At 46.7% G+C, this 17,123-nt stretch overlaps 1 protein-coding gene across 2 annotated transcripts; it reads right to left on the reverse strand.

Moving 5' to 3' along the window:
• Positions 1–7,058: 7,058 nt before the first annotated feature.
• On the reverse strand, positions 7,059–15,745 carry SYS1 (SYS1 golgi trafficking protein). 2 transcript variants are annotated; one of them, XM_038750360.1, is made up of 4 exons: positions 15,535–15,745; positions 12,903–13,151; positions 10,791–10,858; positions 7,059–7,987 (listed from the first exon to the last, which is right to left on the reverse strand). In XM_038750360.1, the coding sequence occupies exons 2-4, from the start codon at positions 13,062–13,064 to the stop codon at positions 7,747–7,749; spliced, it is 471 nt and encodes a 156-aa protein (XP_038606288.1). In that variant the 5' UTR covers positions 13,065–13,151; positions 15,535–15,745; the 3' UTR covers positions 7,059–7,746. The 2 variants fall into 2 exon arrangements, with proteins under 2 accessions (XP_038606288.1, XP_038606287.1); XM_038750359.1 differs by having other exon boundaries at positions 7,059–8,014.
• Positions 15,746–17,123: the final 1,378 nt, after the last annotated feature.

A 17,123-nucleotide genomic window follows, 5' to 3' on the forward strand; every position in this document is an offset into this window, starting at 1 on the left:
TCCCAGGGGGGCTCACAGTCTTCATCCCCATTTGACAGATGAGGTAACTGAGGCCTGGAGAAGTGAAGCGACTTGCCCAAGGTCACACAGCTGACAATTGGCAGAGCCGGGATTTGAACCCATGACCACTGACTCCAAAGCCCAGGCTCTTTCCCCTGAGCCACTGTCTCCCCCTTCTAGACTGGGGCCGTCTTTATCTGTTGCTGACTTGGACTTCCCAAGCGCTTAGTTCAGTGCTCTGCACACAGTAGGAGCTCAGTAAATACGATTGAATGAATGAATGAATGCATGTATTAATGAATGAATGAGCGAGCAGTGGCTGGCACCTGGTACCAACCCCAGCCCCCAGCGAAGCCATGAGTGGGCCTGAAAATAGAGCGCTTAGGACAGTGCTCTGCACACAGTAAGCGCTCAATAAACTCTTCTAGACTATGAGCCCACTGTTGGGTAGGGACCGTATCTATATGTTGCCAGCTTGTACTTCCCAAGCGCTTAGTACAGTGCTCTGCACACAGTAAGCGCTCAATAAATACGATTGAATGAATGAATGAATGATGATTGGTACAGTTCTGCAATTCAGCTTCCTGCCCGCAGGTGGCAGCAGCCGCCCCACTCACGACTAGGCCGGAAATCATAATTCAATCAATCAATCAATCAATCGTATTTATTGAGCGCTTACTGTGTGCAGAGCACTGTACTAAGCGCATGGGAAGTACAAGTTGGCAACATATAGAGACAGTCCCTACCCAACAGTGGTCTCACAGTCTAAAAGGGGGAGACAGAGAACAAAACCAAACATAACAACAAAATAAAATAAATAGAATAGATATGTACAAGTAAAATAAATAAATAAATAAATAGAGTAATAAATATGTACAAACATATATACATATATACAGGTGCTGTGGGGAAGGGAAGGAGGTAAGATGGGGGGATGGAGAGGGGGACGAGGGGGAGAGGAAGGAAGGAATTCATTCAATAATCAATCAATATCAATAATGTTGGCATTTGTTAAGCGCTTACTATGTGCCAAGCCTTGTGGCTCAGTGGAAAGAGCACGGGCTTTGGAGTCAGAGGTCATGGGTTCGAATCCTGGCTCTGCCACATGTCTGCTGTGTGACATTGGGCAAGTCACTTCACTTCTCTGAGCCTCAGTTACCTCATCTGTCAAATGGGGATTAAAAGTGTGAGCCCCACGTGGGCCAACCTGATTACCTTGTATTTACCCCACTGCTTAGAACAGTGCTTGGCACTCAGTATAGGCTTAACAAATGCCATAATTATTATTATTAAGTACCGGAATTATCGTTATTATTATCAGACAAAGACCTGAAGATCAGAGCTGACCGGAAGCTGAGTTAATAGTGTAGTTTCAGAGCCAAGCTAGTGCTGGGCTGTATAACAATAATAATAATAATAATGGCATTTATTAAGCGCTTACTATCAATCAATCATATTTATTGAGCACTTACTGTGTGCAAAGCACTATACTAAGCACTTGGGAAGTACAAGTTGGCAACATATAGAGACGGCCCCTACCCAACAGTGGGCTCACAGTCTAGAAGACTGTTTACTCTGTGCAAAGCACTGTTCTAAGCGCTGGGGTAGATACAAGGTAATCAAGTTGTCCCACGTGGGGCTCACAGACTTAATCCCCATTTTCCAGATGAGAGCACTGAGGCCCAGAGAAGCGAAGTGACGTGCCCCGAAGTCACACAGCTGACAAGTGGCGGAGCCAGGATTCGAACCCATGACCTCTGACTCCAAAGCCCGGGCTCTTTCCACTGAGCCACGCTGCTTCTCTCATTATGTGCAGAGTCAGAAAGAAAAACCTTCCATTCCGCTCCGCACCGGATTAAGGCCCCGCCACTCTGACCAACTATTTCCCACTTCCACCGAAAACTAAACCCGAGGAAATGAGGTAAAGTTAAAGGAGAGATTTTGGTTGGGCAAGGAAAAGCGTCTCAATTCCCAGGGTCGTAAAACCTTGGAATGGGTCCCAAGATGATGTGGGCACTTCATCCTTCCCGGCTCCGCCACTTGTCAGCTGTGCGACCCTGGGCAAGTCACTTAGCTTCTCTGGGCCTCAGTTCCCTCATCTGTCAAATGGGGATGAAGACTGTGAGCCCCCCGTGAGAAAACCTGATCACCTTGTATCCTCCCTGGCGCTTAGAACAGTGCTTTGCACATAGTAAGCGCTTAACAAATGCCATTATTATTATTAACCTGATTACCTTGAATTCCCCCCACCCAGCGCTTAAAACAGTGCTTTGCACATAGTAAGTGCTCTAGACTGTGAGCCCGCTGTTGGGTAGGGACTGTCTCTATATGTTGCCGACTTGTACTTCCCAAGCGCTTAGTACAGTGCTCTGCACACAGTAAGCGCTCAATAAATACGATTGATTAACAAATGCCATCATTATTATTATCCTGGCAGATCTACAGGGATCCAACAACCACCAGTCATGAATTCCTCCGATTATTTTAAGGTAATCAATCAGCTCTCTCTCACAACACCCTAGCTTCTATGCTTCTAGACTGTGAGCCCGCTGTTGGGTAGGGACCGTCTCTCTATGCTGCCAACTTGGACTTCCCAAGCGCTTAGTACAGTGCTCTGCACACAGTAAGTGCTCAATAAAGATGATTGAATGAATGTTTCGCTCCTATCGTGCCAACCTTCTGCTGAGCCTCGTTCTTGCCCATCATTTCAGGCCTCTTGTTCATTAGAGAAGCAGCGTGGCTCAGTGGAAAGAGCTCGGGCTTTGGAGTCAGAGATCATGGGTTCAAATCCCGGCTCTGCCACTTGTCAGCTGTGTGACTTTGGGCAAGTCACTTAACTTCTCTGTGCCTCAGTTACCTCATCTGTAAAATGGGGATTAAGACTGTGAGCCCCCTGTGGGACAACCTGATCAGCTTGTAACCTCCCCAGCACTTAGAACAGTGCTTTGCACATAGTAAGCGCTTAATAAATGCCATTATTATTATTATTACCTCCCCCTTCACTGCCAGTCCCCCATATCCTGCCTTTTTTTTTTTTGATGGCATTTATTAAGCGCTTACTGTGTGCAAAGCACTTCTGAAATTACATCTCCTTCATAATTTATTTGTCTGTCTCCCCCTCTAGACTGTTAGCTCATTGTGGGCAGGGAACATATTTACCGAGTCTATTGATAATAATAATGATGGCATTTGTTAAGTGCTTTACCATGTGCAAAGCACTAGTAATAATAATAATGATGGCATTTGTTGATGGTGATGATGGCATTTATTAAGCACTTACTATGTGCAAAGCGCTGTTCTAAGCGCTAGGGAGGTTACAAAGTGATGAGGTTGTCCCACTGGGGGCTCACAGGCTTCATCCTCATTTTACAGATGAGGGAACTGAGGCACAGAGAAGTTAAGTGACTTGCCCAAAGCTGACAATCGGCAGAGCCGGGATTTGAACCCATGACCTCAGACTCCAAAGCCCGTGCTCTTTCCATTGAGCCACGCTGCTTCTTGCTTTACGGTGTGCAAAGCACTGTTCTAAGCGCTGGTGAGGATACAGTTCAATTCAATCGTATTTATTGAGCGCTTACTGTGGGCAGAGCACTGTATTGAGCGCTTGGGAAGTACAACAAGGTGATCAGGTTGCCCCACGGGGGGCTCACGGTCTTAATCCCCGTTTTCCAGATGAGGGAACTGAGGCCCAGAGATGTGACTTGCTCAAAGACGCAGCTGACAAGTGGCGGGGCCGGGATTAGAACCCACGACCTCTGACTCCCAAGCCCGGGCTCTTTCCACTGAGCCACGCTGCTCCTTGCTTGAAGGGAAACATGTGGGACAAAAGGTTGTTTATCAAATAGGGCCCTCAGAGAGGCTCCAGAGTTTAGGGGTGGCTCCCTTTTGGGCGAGGAAGACAGGTAGGGCTAAGAGGTGAGGGGACGAGGGGAGAATTGAGCCCCGAAGATTTCCTGCGAGGCTTAGAACAAAGAGCTCGGGCCTCGGAGTCAGAGGACCTGGGTTCTAATCCTGCCTCTGCCACTTTGCTGTGAGCTTGGGTAAATCACTTACCTTCTCTAAGCTCGTTTCCTCATCTGTAAAATGGGGATTCAGTCCTACTCAATCAATCAATCAATCGTATTTATTGAGCGCTAACTGTGTGCAGAGCACTGTACTAAGCGCTTGGGAAGTACAAGTTGGCAACATCTAGAGATAGTCCCTACCCAACAGTGGGCTCACAGTCTCCCCTCTAGACTCCTCTGTTTCCCCCTTCTAGACTGTGAGCCCACTGTTGGGTAGGGACTATCTCTAGATGTTGCCAACTTGTACTTCCCAAGCGCTTAGTACAGTGCTCTGCACACAGTTAGCGCTCAATAAATACTATTGATTGATTGGACTGTAAGCTGTACTGGATAAGGAATGATGATGATGGTATTTGTTAAGCGCTTACGATGTGCCAAGAATGTGTCTGTTGTAGTGTACCAAGCACTTAGTAGAGAAGCAGCGTGGCTCAGTGGAAAGAGCCCGGGCTTTGGAGTCAGAGGTCATGGGTTCAAATCCCACTGTCAGCTGTGTGACTCTGGGCAAGTCACTGAGGACACCCCTCTTGGGCGAGGAAGACAGGGCTAAGAGGTGAGGGGACGAGAGGAGAAGTGAGCCCCGAAGATTTCCAGCGGGGCTTAGAAGAGCCCGGGCCTCGGAGTCAGAGGACCTGGGTTCTAATCCTGCCTCTGCCACTTGTCAGCTGCGAGCTTGGGTAAGTCACTTACCTTCTCTGAGCCCATTTCTTCATCTGTAAAATGGGGATTCAATCCTACTCCCCTCTAGACTGTAAGCCCGTCGTGGATAAGGAATGATGATGATGGTATTTGTTAAGTGCTTACGATGTGCCAAGAATGTGTCTGTTGTAGTGTACCAAGCACTTAGTAGAGAAGCAGCGTGGCTCAGTGGAAAGAGCATGGGCTTTGGAGTCAGAGGCCATGGGTTCAAATCCCATTGTCAGCTGTGTGACTCTGGTCAAGTCACTTCACTTCTCTGTGCCTCAGTTCCCTCATCTGGAAAATGGGGATTAAGACTAGGAGCCCCCTGTGGGACAACTGGATCCCCTTGTGTCCCCCCCCAGCACTTAGAACAGTGCTTTGCACATAGTAAGTGCTTAACAAATACCATTATTATTATTATAATTATTATTACAGTGCTCTGCATTTCATTCACTCATTCAATTGTATTTATTGAGAAGCTGCATGGCTCAGTGGAAAAGAGCGGGGGCTTTGGAGTCAGAGGTCATGGGTTCAAGTCCCGGCTCCTCCAATTGTCAGCTGTGTGACTTTGGGTAAGTCACTTAACTTCTCTGTGCCTCAGTTACCTCATCTGTAAAATGGGGTTTAAGACTGTGAGCTCCCCCGAGGGACAACCTGATCACCTTGGAACCTCCCCAGTGCTTAGAACAGTGCTTTGCACATAGTAAGCGCTTAACAAATGCCATTATTATTATTATTGAGCGCTGTGTGCAGAGCACTGTACTAAGCGCTTGGGAAGTACTAGTTGGCAACGTATAGAGACGGTCATTCATTCATTCAATCTGCACATAGCAAGTGCTCAATAAATACTGATTGATAAGCCCTCCAACTTCGAACTCCAGGAGAGACAGGGTCTGTATCCAAACCATTATCTTTTATTTACCCCAGCGCTTGATACTGAAAGTGCTCAATAAATACCACTGATTGACAGTGAGTGTTTAAAAAGCACCATTATCATTATTATAATCTTTCTTTCCTTTTCCCCCTTGCTGAATAGAGGATTGCCCTCACCACTCCACAGGGCCCAAAGGAAAAAAGGAAAAGAGGCGGCTACTAGTCATTGCTCTGCTGCTCTGTGTAAGGGGAAAAGCACCACCTATTCAAGACTGTAAACTCGTCCTCTAGACATAAGCTCGTTGTGAGGAGGGAATGTGTCTGTTATATTGTTCTACTGTACTCTCCCAGGCGCTTAGTAATAATAATAATATAATATATATGTTTGTACGTATTTATTACTCTATTTTATTTGTACATATTCTAGTTATTTTATTTTGTTAATATGTTTTGTTCTCTGTTCCCCCCTTCTAATAATAATGGCATTTATTAAGCGCTTACTATGTGCAAAGCACTGTTCTAAGCGCTGGGGTAGATACAAGGTAATCGAGTTGTCCCACGTGGGGCTCACAGACTTAATCCCCATTTTCCAGATGAGGGAACTGAGGCCCACAGAAGTGAAGTGACTGGTCCAAAGACACACAGCTGACAAGTGGCGGAGCCAGGATTTGAACCCGTGACCTCTGACTCCAAAGCCCGAGCTCTTTCCACTGAGCCACGCTGCTTCTTCTAGACTGTGAGGCCACTGTTGGGTAGGGACCGTCTCTCTATGTTGCCAACTTGGACTTCCCAAGCGCTTAGTACAGTGCTCTGCACACAGTAAGTGCTCAATAAGCAGCGTGGCTCAGTGGAAAGAGCCTGGGCTTTGGAGTCAGAGGTCATGGGTTCAAATCCCGGCTCCACCAGTTGTCAGCTGTGTGACTTTGGGCAAGTCACTTCACTTCTCTGGGCCTCAGATACCCCATCTGTAAAATGGGGATGAAGTCTGTGAGCCCCTCGTGGGACAACCTGATCACCTTGTAATCCCCAGCGCTTAGAACAGTGCACATAGTAAGCACTTACTAAATGCCATCATTATTATTATTATTATTATTATTAATAAATATGATTGAATGAATGAATGATGATGGCATTTGTTACTTGTACATATTTTACTTGTACATATCTATTCTATTTTATTTTGTTAGTATGTTTGGTTTTGTTCTATGTCTCCCTCTTTTAGACTGTGAGCCCACTGTTGGGTAGGGAATGTCTCTAGATGTTGCCAACTTGTACTTCCCAAGTGCTTAGTACAGTGCTCTGCACACAGTAAGAGCTCAATAAATACGATTGATTGATTAAGCCCTTACTATGTGTGTTCTAAGCGCTGGTCTCCGCGCACCGTAAGGGCTCAATAAATACAACCGACCGACCTCTAAGGCATCACAAGGTGAGCACACATGGAACAGTGGAAAATACCGTCTTTATGTACAAAGGAAGAGGGGTTTTCCGGGCGCCGGGCAACCTCTCCCGCCGTCCCCTCCGGAGTAAAACTTCAGCAAAATCCCGATAAACCATCCGCCCTCATCCCAGCAGCTAATCGGGAGATCGGGCCGGAGAAACCGGAGGCCAGAGCTGACAGACGGGCTCCGGGCTGCCGGGATAATTCCGGGCTGGATGGAAGTGGCTCTCCTAGAAGGGGATGGGCCCGGAACAGGGTCGTGGTTTTCCTCTGGGTGAACCGAAGGATGCGGGATGGAAGTCCGTTCGTCCACATGGGGAAAGGGGGGGTACTGTGCGTTTCCCTTGTGCTTGATACCTCGGCCGGCCCAACTTCGGCCCCGGTCCTGGAAGCGAGGACGGCGACACGAGTTTATCCCTTCGGACCGGGGGACGAAGCCCGACGCCCCAGGGAGGAGAGCCGAAGGCCGGGATAAACCGTCCGCTCCGCAGTTCCTCGATTTAAACCACAAAACCCAACTCGCCCCTCAGCGAGACCCAGTAGCCGGGAGACCCTCTCAGATTTAACGCTCCCTCCTGCCTCGCCGTCCCGGCAGGCAACGTCGCCGGGCCACCAGGCCGCTCCGTCCGTGGCCCAACCGTCGTCGTCGGGGCGGCTCGGCCGGGTCCGGGGGGCGGTGGGACCTCCCGTTTAGACGTTGGATTTGGGGGCCGAGTTGAGGGGGATCTCTTTGAGCTCCGTCCGCATGCACAGGTATTCCCCGATGACGGCCATTAGCGCGATGCACACGGCGTGTACGAGCCACCAGGTGAGGGTGGAGGGAAAGCGGGCGCTGTACAGCCAGCAGCCCAGGAAATGGAAGAAGTGCACAGTGACTGTGAAGTCCAGACATTGCTTCCCCCGCCGGATGAAGTACAGCAAGCCCAGGGCGCTGCGGGGACGGAGAAGGGGAGAGAAACTGAGGCAGAGAGGGCGGGGAGAAGTCAGCGCGCTCCCCCAGCCCGGACGGGAGGGCGAGGGAGGGGAGTTCCAGTTCCTGCACACGGAAATTCCCCAGTGGCGACACTCAGCTGAACGCAGTTGGGGAACGGAGGGAGGGAATCATCATGATAATGATAATAATAATGGCATTTATTAAGCGCTTACTAGGTTCTAATCGCTGGGGAGGTTACAAGGTCATCAGGTTGTCCCACGGGGGGGCTCACAGTCTCCATCCCCATTTTACAGATGAGGGAACTGAGGCGCAGAGAAGTGACTCGCTGACAACTGGCGGAGCCGGGACGAGAACCCATGAGAGAAGCGTCCAGCACGTTTATCTGAGGGGGCGGTGGGGAGGAACGGGATCAGCGCCCAGAAGAAACAGTGGAGCTTGGCGTAGTGAATAATAATAATAATAATGTTGGTATTTGTTAATAATAATGACGGCATTTATTAAGCGCTTACTATGTGCCAATCACTGTTCTAAGCGCTGCGGTGGGGGTGGAATACAAGGTAATCAAGGTTGTCCCACGTGCGGCTCACAGTCTTCATCCCCATTTTACAGAGGAGGTAACCGAGGCCCAGAGCACGGGCTTTGGAGTCAGAGGTCATGGGTTCGAATCCCGGCTCTACCACATGTCTGCTGTGTGACCTTGGGCAAGTCACTTCACTTCTCTGGGCCTCAGTTACCTCATCTGTAAAATGGGGATGAAGACTGTGAGCCCCCCATGGGACAACCTGATCACCTTGTAACCTCCCTAGCGCTTAGAACAGTGCTTTGCACATAGTAAGCGCTTAATAAATGCCATTATTATTATTATTATTATTAAATCCTAACCCACCCTACTTAAACAGGGAGCCCGACATGGGACAGGGATTGTGTCCAACGTGATGACGCCAGTGCTTAGTATAGTGCTTGGTATGTAGTAAGCTCTTATATACCGTAAAAATAATAAAAGAATGATTTCCTCAAGCCTGAGCTTGGGGGTAGCTAAATACGACTCAAGCGCTTAGTACAGTGCTCTGCACACAGTAAGTGCTCAATAAATACTATTGATGATGATGACTCCAGCAGAGAAAAGACTCAGAAGACCTGGGTTCTAATCCCAGCTCTGAAAAGCAGCATGGTGTTTTGAATAGAGCCCCTTGAGTGGGAGTCGGAAAGTTACAGTTTCTAATCCCGGCTCTGCTGCTTGTCTGCTGGGTGACCCTGGGCAAGTCACTTCACTTCTCTGGGCCTCAGTTACCTCATCTGGAAAATGGGGATTGAGGATGCGAAGCTGGACCGTGTCCAACCCAATTTGCCTGTATCCACCCCAGCGCTTGGAACAGTGCCTGGCACATAGTAAGCGCTTAACAAATACCATAACGATTATTATTTCTTTCCTGCTGACAAATCAGCGTGGCTCAGTGGAAAGAGCCCGGGCTTGGGAGTCGGAGGTCATGGGTTCGAATCCCGGCTCCGCCAACTGTCAGCTGTGTGACTTTGGGCAAGTCACTTCACTTCTCTGGGCCTCAGTTAATTCATCTGTAAAATGGGGATGAAAACTGTGAGCCCCCAGTGGGACAACCTGATCACCTTGTAACCTCCCCAAGTGCTTAGAACAGTGCTTTGCACATAGTAAGTGCTTAACAAGTACCATCATCATCATTATTATTATTATTATTATTATTATTATTATTAAATCATTTAACTTCTGTGCCTCAGTTCCCTCACTTGTAAAATGGGGATACCATTTAACTTTTGTGCCTCAGTTCCCTCACTTGCCAAATGGGGATACCATTTAACTTCTGTGCTTCAGTTCCCTCACTTGTAAAATGGGGATACCATTTAACTTCTGTGCCTCAGTTCCCTCAACTGTAAAATGGGTATAACATTTTTCTGTGCCTCAGTTCCCTCACCTGTAAAATGGGGATACCATTTAACTTTTGTGCTTCAGTTCCCTCACCTGTAAAATGGGGATACCATTTAACTTCTGTGCCTCAGTTCCCTCACTTGCAAAATGGGGATACTGTTTAACTTCTGTGCCTCAGTTCCCTCACTTGCAAAATGGGGATACCATTTAACTTTTGTGCCTCAGTTCCCTCACTTGCCAAATGGGGATACCATTTAACTTTTGTGCCTCAGTTCCCTCACTTGCCAAATGGGGATACCATTTAACTTCTGTGCCTCAGTTCCCTCACTTGCAAAATGGGGATACTGTTTAACTTCTGTGCCTCAGTTCCCTCACTTACAAAATGGGGATACCGTTTAACTTCCGTGCCTCAGTTCCCTCACTTGTAAAATGGGGATACCGTTTAACTTCCGTGCCTCAGTTCCCTCACTTGTAAAATGGGGATACCGTTTATCTTCTGTGCCTCAGTTCCCTCACTTGTAAAATGGGGATACCATTTAACTTCTGTGCCTCAGTTCCCTCACTTGTAAAATGGGGATACCATTTAACTTCTGTGCCTCAGTTCCCTCACTTGTAAAATGGGGATACAGTTTAACTTCTGTGTCTCAGTTCCCTCACTTATAAAATGGGGGTAAAATACCCATTCCCTCTACATCTTCAACCGGGAGGTCTAAGGTCTCTTAGATCGGACTGTCTCTGATCTGCTTATACTGTATCAACCCGAGCGCTCGGTACATAGTAAGTGCTTAAATACCACCATCGTCATTATTATTATTAGCTCCGGCCTCGGGGCCAACGCACGGATCCGTCTCGGGAACGCCAAATCCTCGAACGTGGGTTAGGGGATGGGGTTCTACTCACCAGGTCAGGGCGTTAAGAATAAAGGCCATCATGGAGAGTCGACCAGGAGGGGTGGAGAAGCCCAGGATCTAAGGATCGAAAACAGAAGGAGCTGCGGGAGGCGGATTTTTTTTCCCCACAGCCTTCGCTGGTGGCTGAGGAGAGGACGCAGAGATACGTAACCCCAGAGTCTAAAAGATAGCAGGGAAAACCGGGACACGATGGGAAAACAGAGCAGCAGAGCGACGCTGCTTTTCTGAGGAGCCTTACTGAGTCTGGAATGTCTGCTATGTATACATATGAATGTCTGTATACATATATACACCCGTATACATGTATATATGTTGTACATTTTTATTCCCCTTTCTAGACTGTGAGCCCACTGTCGGGTAGGGACCGTCTCTAGATGTTGCCAACTTGGACTTCCCAAGTGCTTAGTACAGTGCTCTGCACACAGTCAGCGCTCAATAAATACGATTGAATGAATGCATTTATTTATTGTATTTGTACATATTTATTCTATTTATTTTGTTAATATGTTTTGTTCTCTGTCTCCCCCTTCTAGACTGTGAGCCCGCTGTCGGGTAGGGACCGTCTCTAGATGTTGCCAACTTGGACTTCCCAAGCACTTAGTCCAGTGCTCTGCACACAGTAAGCGCTCAATATGATGGAATGAATGAATGCATTTATTACTCTATTTATTGTATTTGTGCATATTTATTCTATTTACTTCATTTTGTTGATATGTTTTGTTCTCTGTCTCCCCCTTCTAGACTGTGAGCCCGTTGTTGGGTAGGGACCGTCTCTAGATGTTGCCAACTTGGACTTCCCAAGTGCTTAGTCCAGTGCTCTGCACACAGTAAGCGCTCAATAAATACGATTGAATGAATGAATTTATTACTCTATTTTATTTGTACATATTTATTCTATTTACTTTATTTTGTTAATATGTTTATGTTTTGTTTTGTTGTCTGTCTCCCCCTTCTAGACTGTGAGCCCGCCACTGGGTAGGGATGCTGCCAACTTGGACTTCCCAAGCGCTTAGCCCAGTGCTCTGCATTTTCATTCATTCATTCAATCGTATTTATTGAGCGCTTCCTGTGTGCAGAGCACTGTAGCCCTGTGCTCTGCATTTTCATTCATTCATTCAATCATATTTATTGAGCGACTCCTGTGTGCAGAGCACTGGTATAAGTGCTTGGGAAGTCCAAGTTGGCAACATCTAGAGACGGTCCCTACCCGACAGCGGGCTCATAGTCTAGAAGGGGGAGACAGACAACAAAACATATTAACAAAATAAAGCAAATAGAATAAATATGTACAAATAAAATAGAGTAATAAATTCATTCATTCATTCATTTGTATTTATTGCACGCTTACTGTGTGCAGAGCACTGGACTAAGCGCTTGGGAAGTCCAAGTTGGCAACATGTAGAGACGGTCCCTACCCAACAGCGGGCTCACAGTCTAGAAGGCGGAGACAGACAACAAAACAAAACATATTAACAAAATAAAGTAAATGGAATGAATATGTACAAATAAAATAGAGTAATAAATTCATTCATTCATTCATTCAATTGCATTTATTGTGTGCTTACTGTGTGCACAGCACTGGACTAAGCACTTGGGAAGTACAATTGGCAACATCTAGAGACGGTCCCTACCCAACAGCGGGCTCACAGTCTAGAAGGGGGAGACAGAGAACAAAACAAAACATATTAACAAAATAAGGTAAATGGAATAAATATGTACAAATAAAATAGAGTAATAAATTCATTCATTCAATCATATTTATTGAGCGCTTACTGTGTGCATAGCACCGTACTTAATAATAATAATGGCATTTATTAAGCACTTACTATGTGCAAAGCACTGCTCTAAGCCCTGGGGAGGTTACAAAGTGATCAGGTTGTCCCACGGGGGGCTCGCAGTCTTCATCCCCATTTTACAGATGAGGGAACTGAGGCACGGAGAAGTGAAGTGACTTGCCCAAAGTCACACAGCTGACTAGCTAGTATTAACAAAGTAGAATAAATCTGCACAAATAAAATAAATCCACAGAGTAATAAATGCATACAAAGGAAGCGCTCAAATAAACAGGACTGAATGAACGAATCCTGCCCGGAGCTCCTACCTCGTAGTTGAACATCTGATCCAGGGAGGGGCCCATCTGCACCAGGCTGTCCACCAGCGCCAGCCAGAGCCCCAGGGAGCTGTAGTAGATGGTCTGCATGAGGACGATTTGGGAGACGATGAGGACGGGGTCCCACACGTAGCTGCGGAACTGGCCCGCCATCCCCGGCTTCGGACGGGGCCCGGCTCAGCACGGCCACGATCGGGGGTCCCCGGCGCTGGTGGCCATGGGCCAGGGGCGGCTTGGCACCTGACAGGGCACAACCCCGGGACCCTCGTTATTATTATTGCCAATTACTGCAAATTCCATCATTATTATTATCCAGCAGTCAAGACGCCCCCTCCCCATTTATTTTACTTGTACGTATTTATTCTACTTCCCCTTTCCCTTCCTCTCCCCCTCGTCCCCCCCATCTTACCTCCTTCCCTTCCCCACAGCACCTGTATATATGTATATGTTTGTGCATATTTATTACTCTATTTATTTTACTTGTACATATGTTTGTACATATTTATTACTCTATTTTACTTGTACATATATGTTTGTACATATTTATTACTCTATTTATTTTACTTGTACACATCTATTCCATTTATTTTATTTTGTTAGTATGTTTGGTTTTGTTGTCTGTCTCCCCCCTTTTAGACTGTGAGCCCACTGTTGGGTACGGACTGTCCCTGTATGTTGCCAACTTGGACTTCCCAAGCGCTTAGTACAGTGCTCTGCACACAGTAAGCGCTCAATAAAAACGATTGATTGATTGAGCTCTGGGCAGGATTCGTTCATTCAGTCGTATTTATTTGTTTATTTATTTGAACGCTTCCTTTGTATGAATTTATTACTCTACGTATTTATTTTATTTGTGCAGATTTATTCTACTTTGTTAATACTAAGTACAGTGCTCTGCACACAGTAAGCGCTCAATAAATACGATTGAATGAATCCCCCTGCCTTACCTCCTTCCCCTCCCCACAGCACCTGTGGGGGGATCCGAGGTCAGCTGGTTATAATTATATTATAAAATTATAATTATTATTATAATACTTTGTGCAAAGCGCTGTGCTAAGCACTGGGGAATACAAGATCAGCAGCTTATTATTATAAAGGCATTGGTTAAGTGGTTACTTTGTGCACAGCGCTTAACAAATACCATTATAATAATAATTATAACCAGCTGACCTCGTATCCCCCCTCAGCGCTTAGCACAGAGTAAGCGTTTAACTAATGTCATTATAATAATAAGCTGCTGACCTCGTATCCCTCCAGGGCTTAGCACAGAGTAAGCGCTTAACTAATGTCATTATAATAATTAGCTGCTGACCTTGTATCCCCCAGGGCTTAGCACAGCGCTGTGCACAGAGTAAGTGCTTAACCAATGCCATTATAATAATAATAATGATAATAATAATAAGCTGTTGACCTTGTATCCCCCCCAATGCTTAGCACAGAGTAAGCGCTTAAGCAATGCCATGATAATAATAAGCTGCTGACCTTGTATCCCTCCCAGTGTTTAGCACAGCGCTTTGCGCAGAGTAAGCGCTTAACCAATGCCATTATAATGTGTTGACCTTATATCCCCCAGTGCTTAGCACCGTGCTTTGCACAGAGTAAGCGCTTAACCAATGCCATTATAATCATCATCATCATCATCAATCATATTTATTGAGCGCTTCCTATGTGCAGAGCACTGTACTAAGCGCTTGGGAAGTACAAATTGGAAACATATAGAGACAGTCCCTACCCAACAGTGGGCTCATAGTCTAAAACAATAATAATAATTATTAATAATTATTAATTAATAATAATAATAATAATAATAAGGTGCTGACCTTATATTCCCCCCAGTGTTTAGCACAGTGCTTTGCACAGGATAAGTGCTTAACCAATGCCATAATAATCATAATGATAATGACGATGACATCATCGGTTAAGCGCTTACTATGTGCCAAGCACTGTGCTAAGCGCTGGGGAGGATACAAGGTGATCAGGTTGCCCCACGGGGCGCTCACAGTCAATCCCCATTTGACAGATGAGGGGACTGAGGCCCAGAGAAGTGAAGTGACTTGCCCAAAGTCACCCAGCTGACAACTGGCGGAGCCGGGATTTGAACCCATGACCTCTGACTCCAAAGCCCGGGCCCTTTCCACTGAGCCACGCTGTTTCCCAATCAATCAATCAATCAATAGTATTTATTGAGCGCTTACTGTGTGCAGAGCACTGGACTAAGCGCTTGGGAAGTACAAGTTGGCAACATCTAGAGCCGGTCCCTATGGTTGTACACATTTATTACTCTATTTATTTATTTATTTTACTTGTACATTTCTATCCTACTTATTTTACTTTGTTGGTATGTTTGGTTCTGTTGTCTGTCTCCCCCTTTTAGACTGTGAGCCCACTGTTGGGTAGGGACTGTCTCTATGTGATGCCAATTTGTACTTCCCAAGCGCTTAGTACAGTGCTCTGCACATAATAAGCGCTCAATAAATACGATTGATTGATTGATTGACTGATTAAAAGGGGGAGACAGACAACAAAACCAAGCATATGTTCTGCACACAGCAAGCGCTCAATAAATACGACTGAATGAATGAATGAACCAATACCATTATAGCAATAATAATAAGGTGCTGACCTTGTATCGCCCTTCCAGCGCTCAGCACAGCGCTTGGCACAGAGTAAGCGCTTCACCGGTCCCCGGTCGCCATGACAACGCGCAGGGTGATGGATGGATGGATGGATGGATGGTCGGTTGGTGCCGAGGGCGCAGCGGTCAGCAGGGGGCAGCAGCGCGCTCAGGGGCCTTAGGCGGTTCGGGGGTCGCGGCGAACCCCATCGGACCCGATCGGAACCACTCGGCCCAGCCCCAACCCGAGGCGCCTAAACTACTTCCGGGGGCAAAGGTCGCGGGTGACGCGCACGCAGCAACCGCGCGTGCGCACTGCCGGCGGCGAAGCGAAACCGGAAGTGGGCGGGCCAGTCCGCCGTCGCGGGCGCCCCCTAGGGGCGGGGAGGGTGAAGGAACGGGGGGGATCAGCATCATTTATGATTATTGTTTATTATGAATCAATCAATCAATCAATCAATCGTATTTATTGAGCGCTTACTGTGTGCAGAGCACTGTACGGAGCGCTTGGGAAGTCCAAGTTGGCAACATGTAGAGACGGTCCCTACCCACCAGTGGGCTCACAGTCTAAAAGGGGGAGACAGAGAACAAAACCAAACATACAAACAAAATAAAATAAACAGAATAGATATGTGTGTCTGGTGGTGCTTTCCCTTTGGCCTCCTCGACTCAAATGATACAATTCACAGTTAGTTCCCCCTTCTAAATAAAATAAATGAATAAATTATGGCATTTATTAAGCACTTACTATGTGCAAAGCACTGTTCTAAGCACTGGGGAGGTTGCAAGGTGATCAGGTTGTCCCACGGGGGGCTCACAGTCTTCATCCCCGTTTTACAGATGAGGTAACCGAGGCCCAGAGAAGTGAAGTGACTTGCCCAAAGTCACACAGCTGACAACTGGCGGAGCCGGGATTTGAACCCACGGCCTCTGACTCCAAAGCCCGGGCTCTTTCCACTGAGCCATGCTCTCTAGGCTCACAGACTAGAGCTGTTGGGTAGGGACCGTCTCTATATGTTGCCAACTTGTACTTCCCAAGCGCTTAGTACAGTGCTCTGCACACAGTAAGCGCTCAATAAATACGATTGAATGAATGAATGAATGAAGTCACTTCTCTGTGCCTCAGTTACCTCACCTGTAAAGTGGGGATTAAGACTGTGAGCCTCATTCATTCATTCATTCAATTCAATCATATTTATTGAGGGCTTACTGTGTGCAGAGCACTGTACTAAGCGCTTGGAAAGTACAATTCGGGAACAGATAGAGACAATCCCTTCCCAACAAAGGGCTCACAGTCTAGAAGGGGGAGACAGGCAACAAAACAAAACAAGTAGACAGGCATCAATACCATCAGAATAAATAGAATTATAGAAATGCAGACATCATTAACTCATTCATTCAATCGTATTTATTGAGCGCTTACTGTGTGCAGAGCACTGTACAGTAAATGCCACTGATTGACTGCTGCTGTGTGACCGTCTGCAAGTTACTGAACTTCTTTGTGCCTCAGATTTCCTCATCTGGAAAACAGGGATGGAATCCTATTCCCTCCTACTTAGACCCCATGTGGGACAGGGGACTGTCGCCACCCTGATTAT

The sequence above is a fragment of the Tachyglossus aculeatus genome, chromosome 8, assembly GCF_015852505.1.
Source record: "Tachyglossus aculeatus isolate mTacAcu1 chromosome 8, mTacAcu1.pri, whole genome shotgun sequence".
NCBI lineage: Eukaryota > Metazoa > Chordata > Mammalia > Monotremata > Tachyglossidae > Tachyglossus > Tachyglossus aculeatus.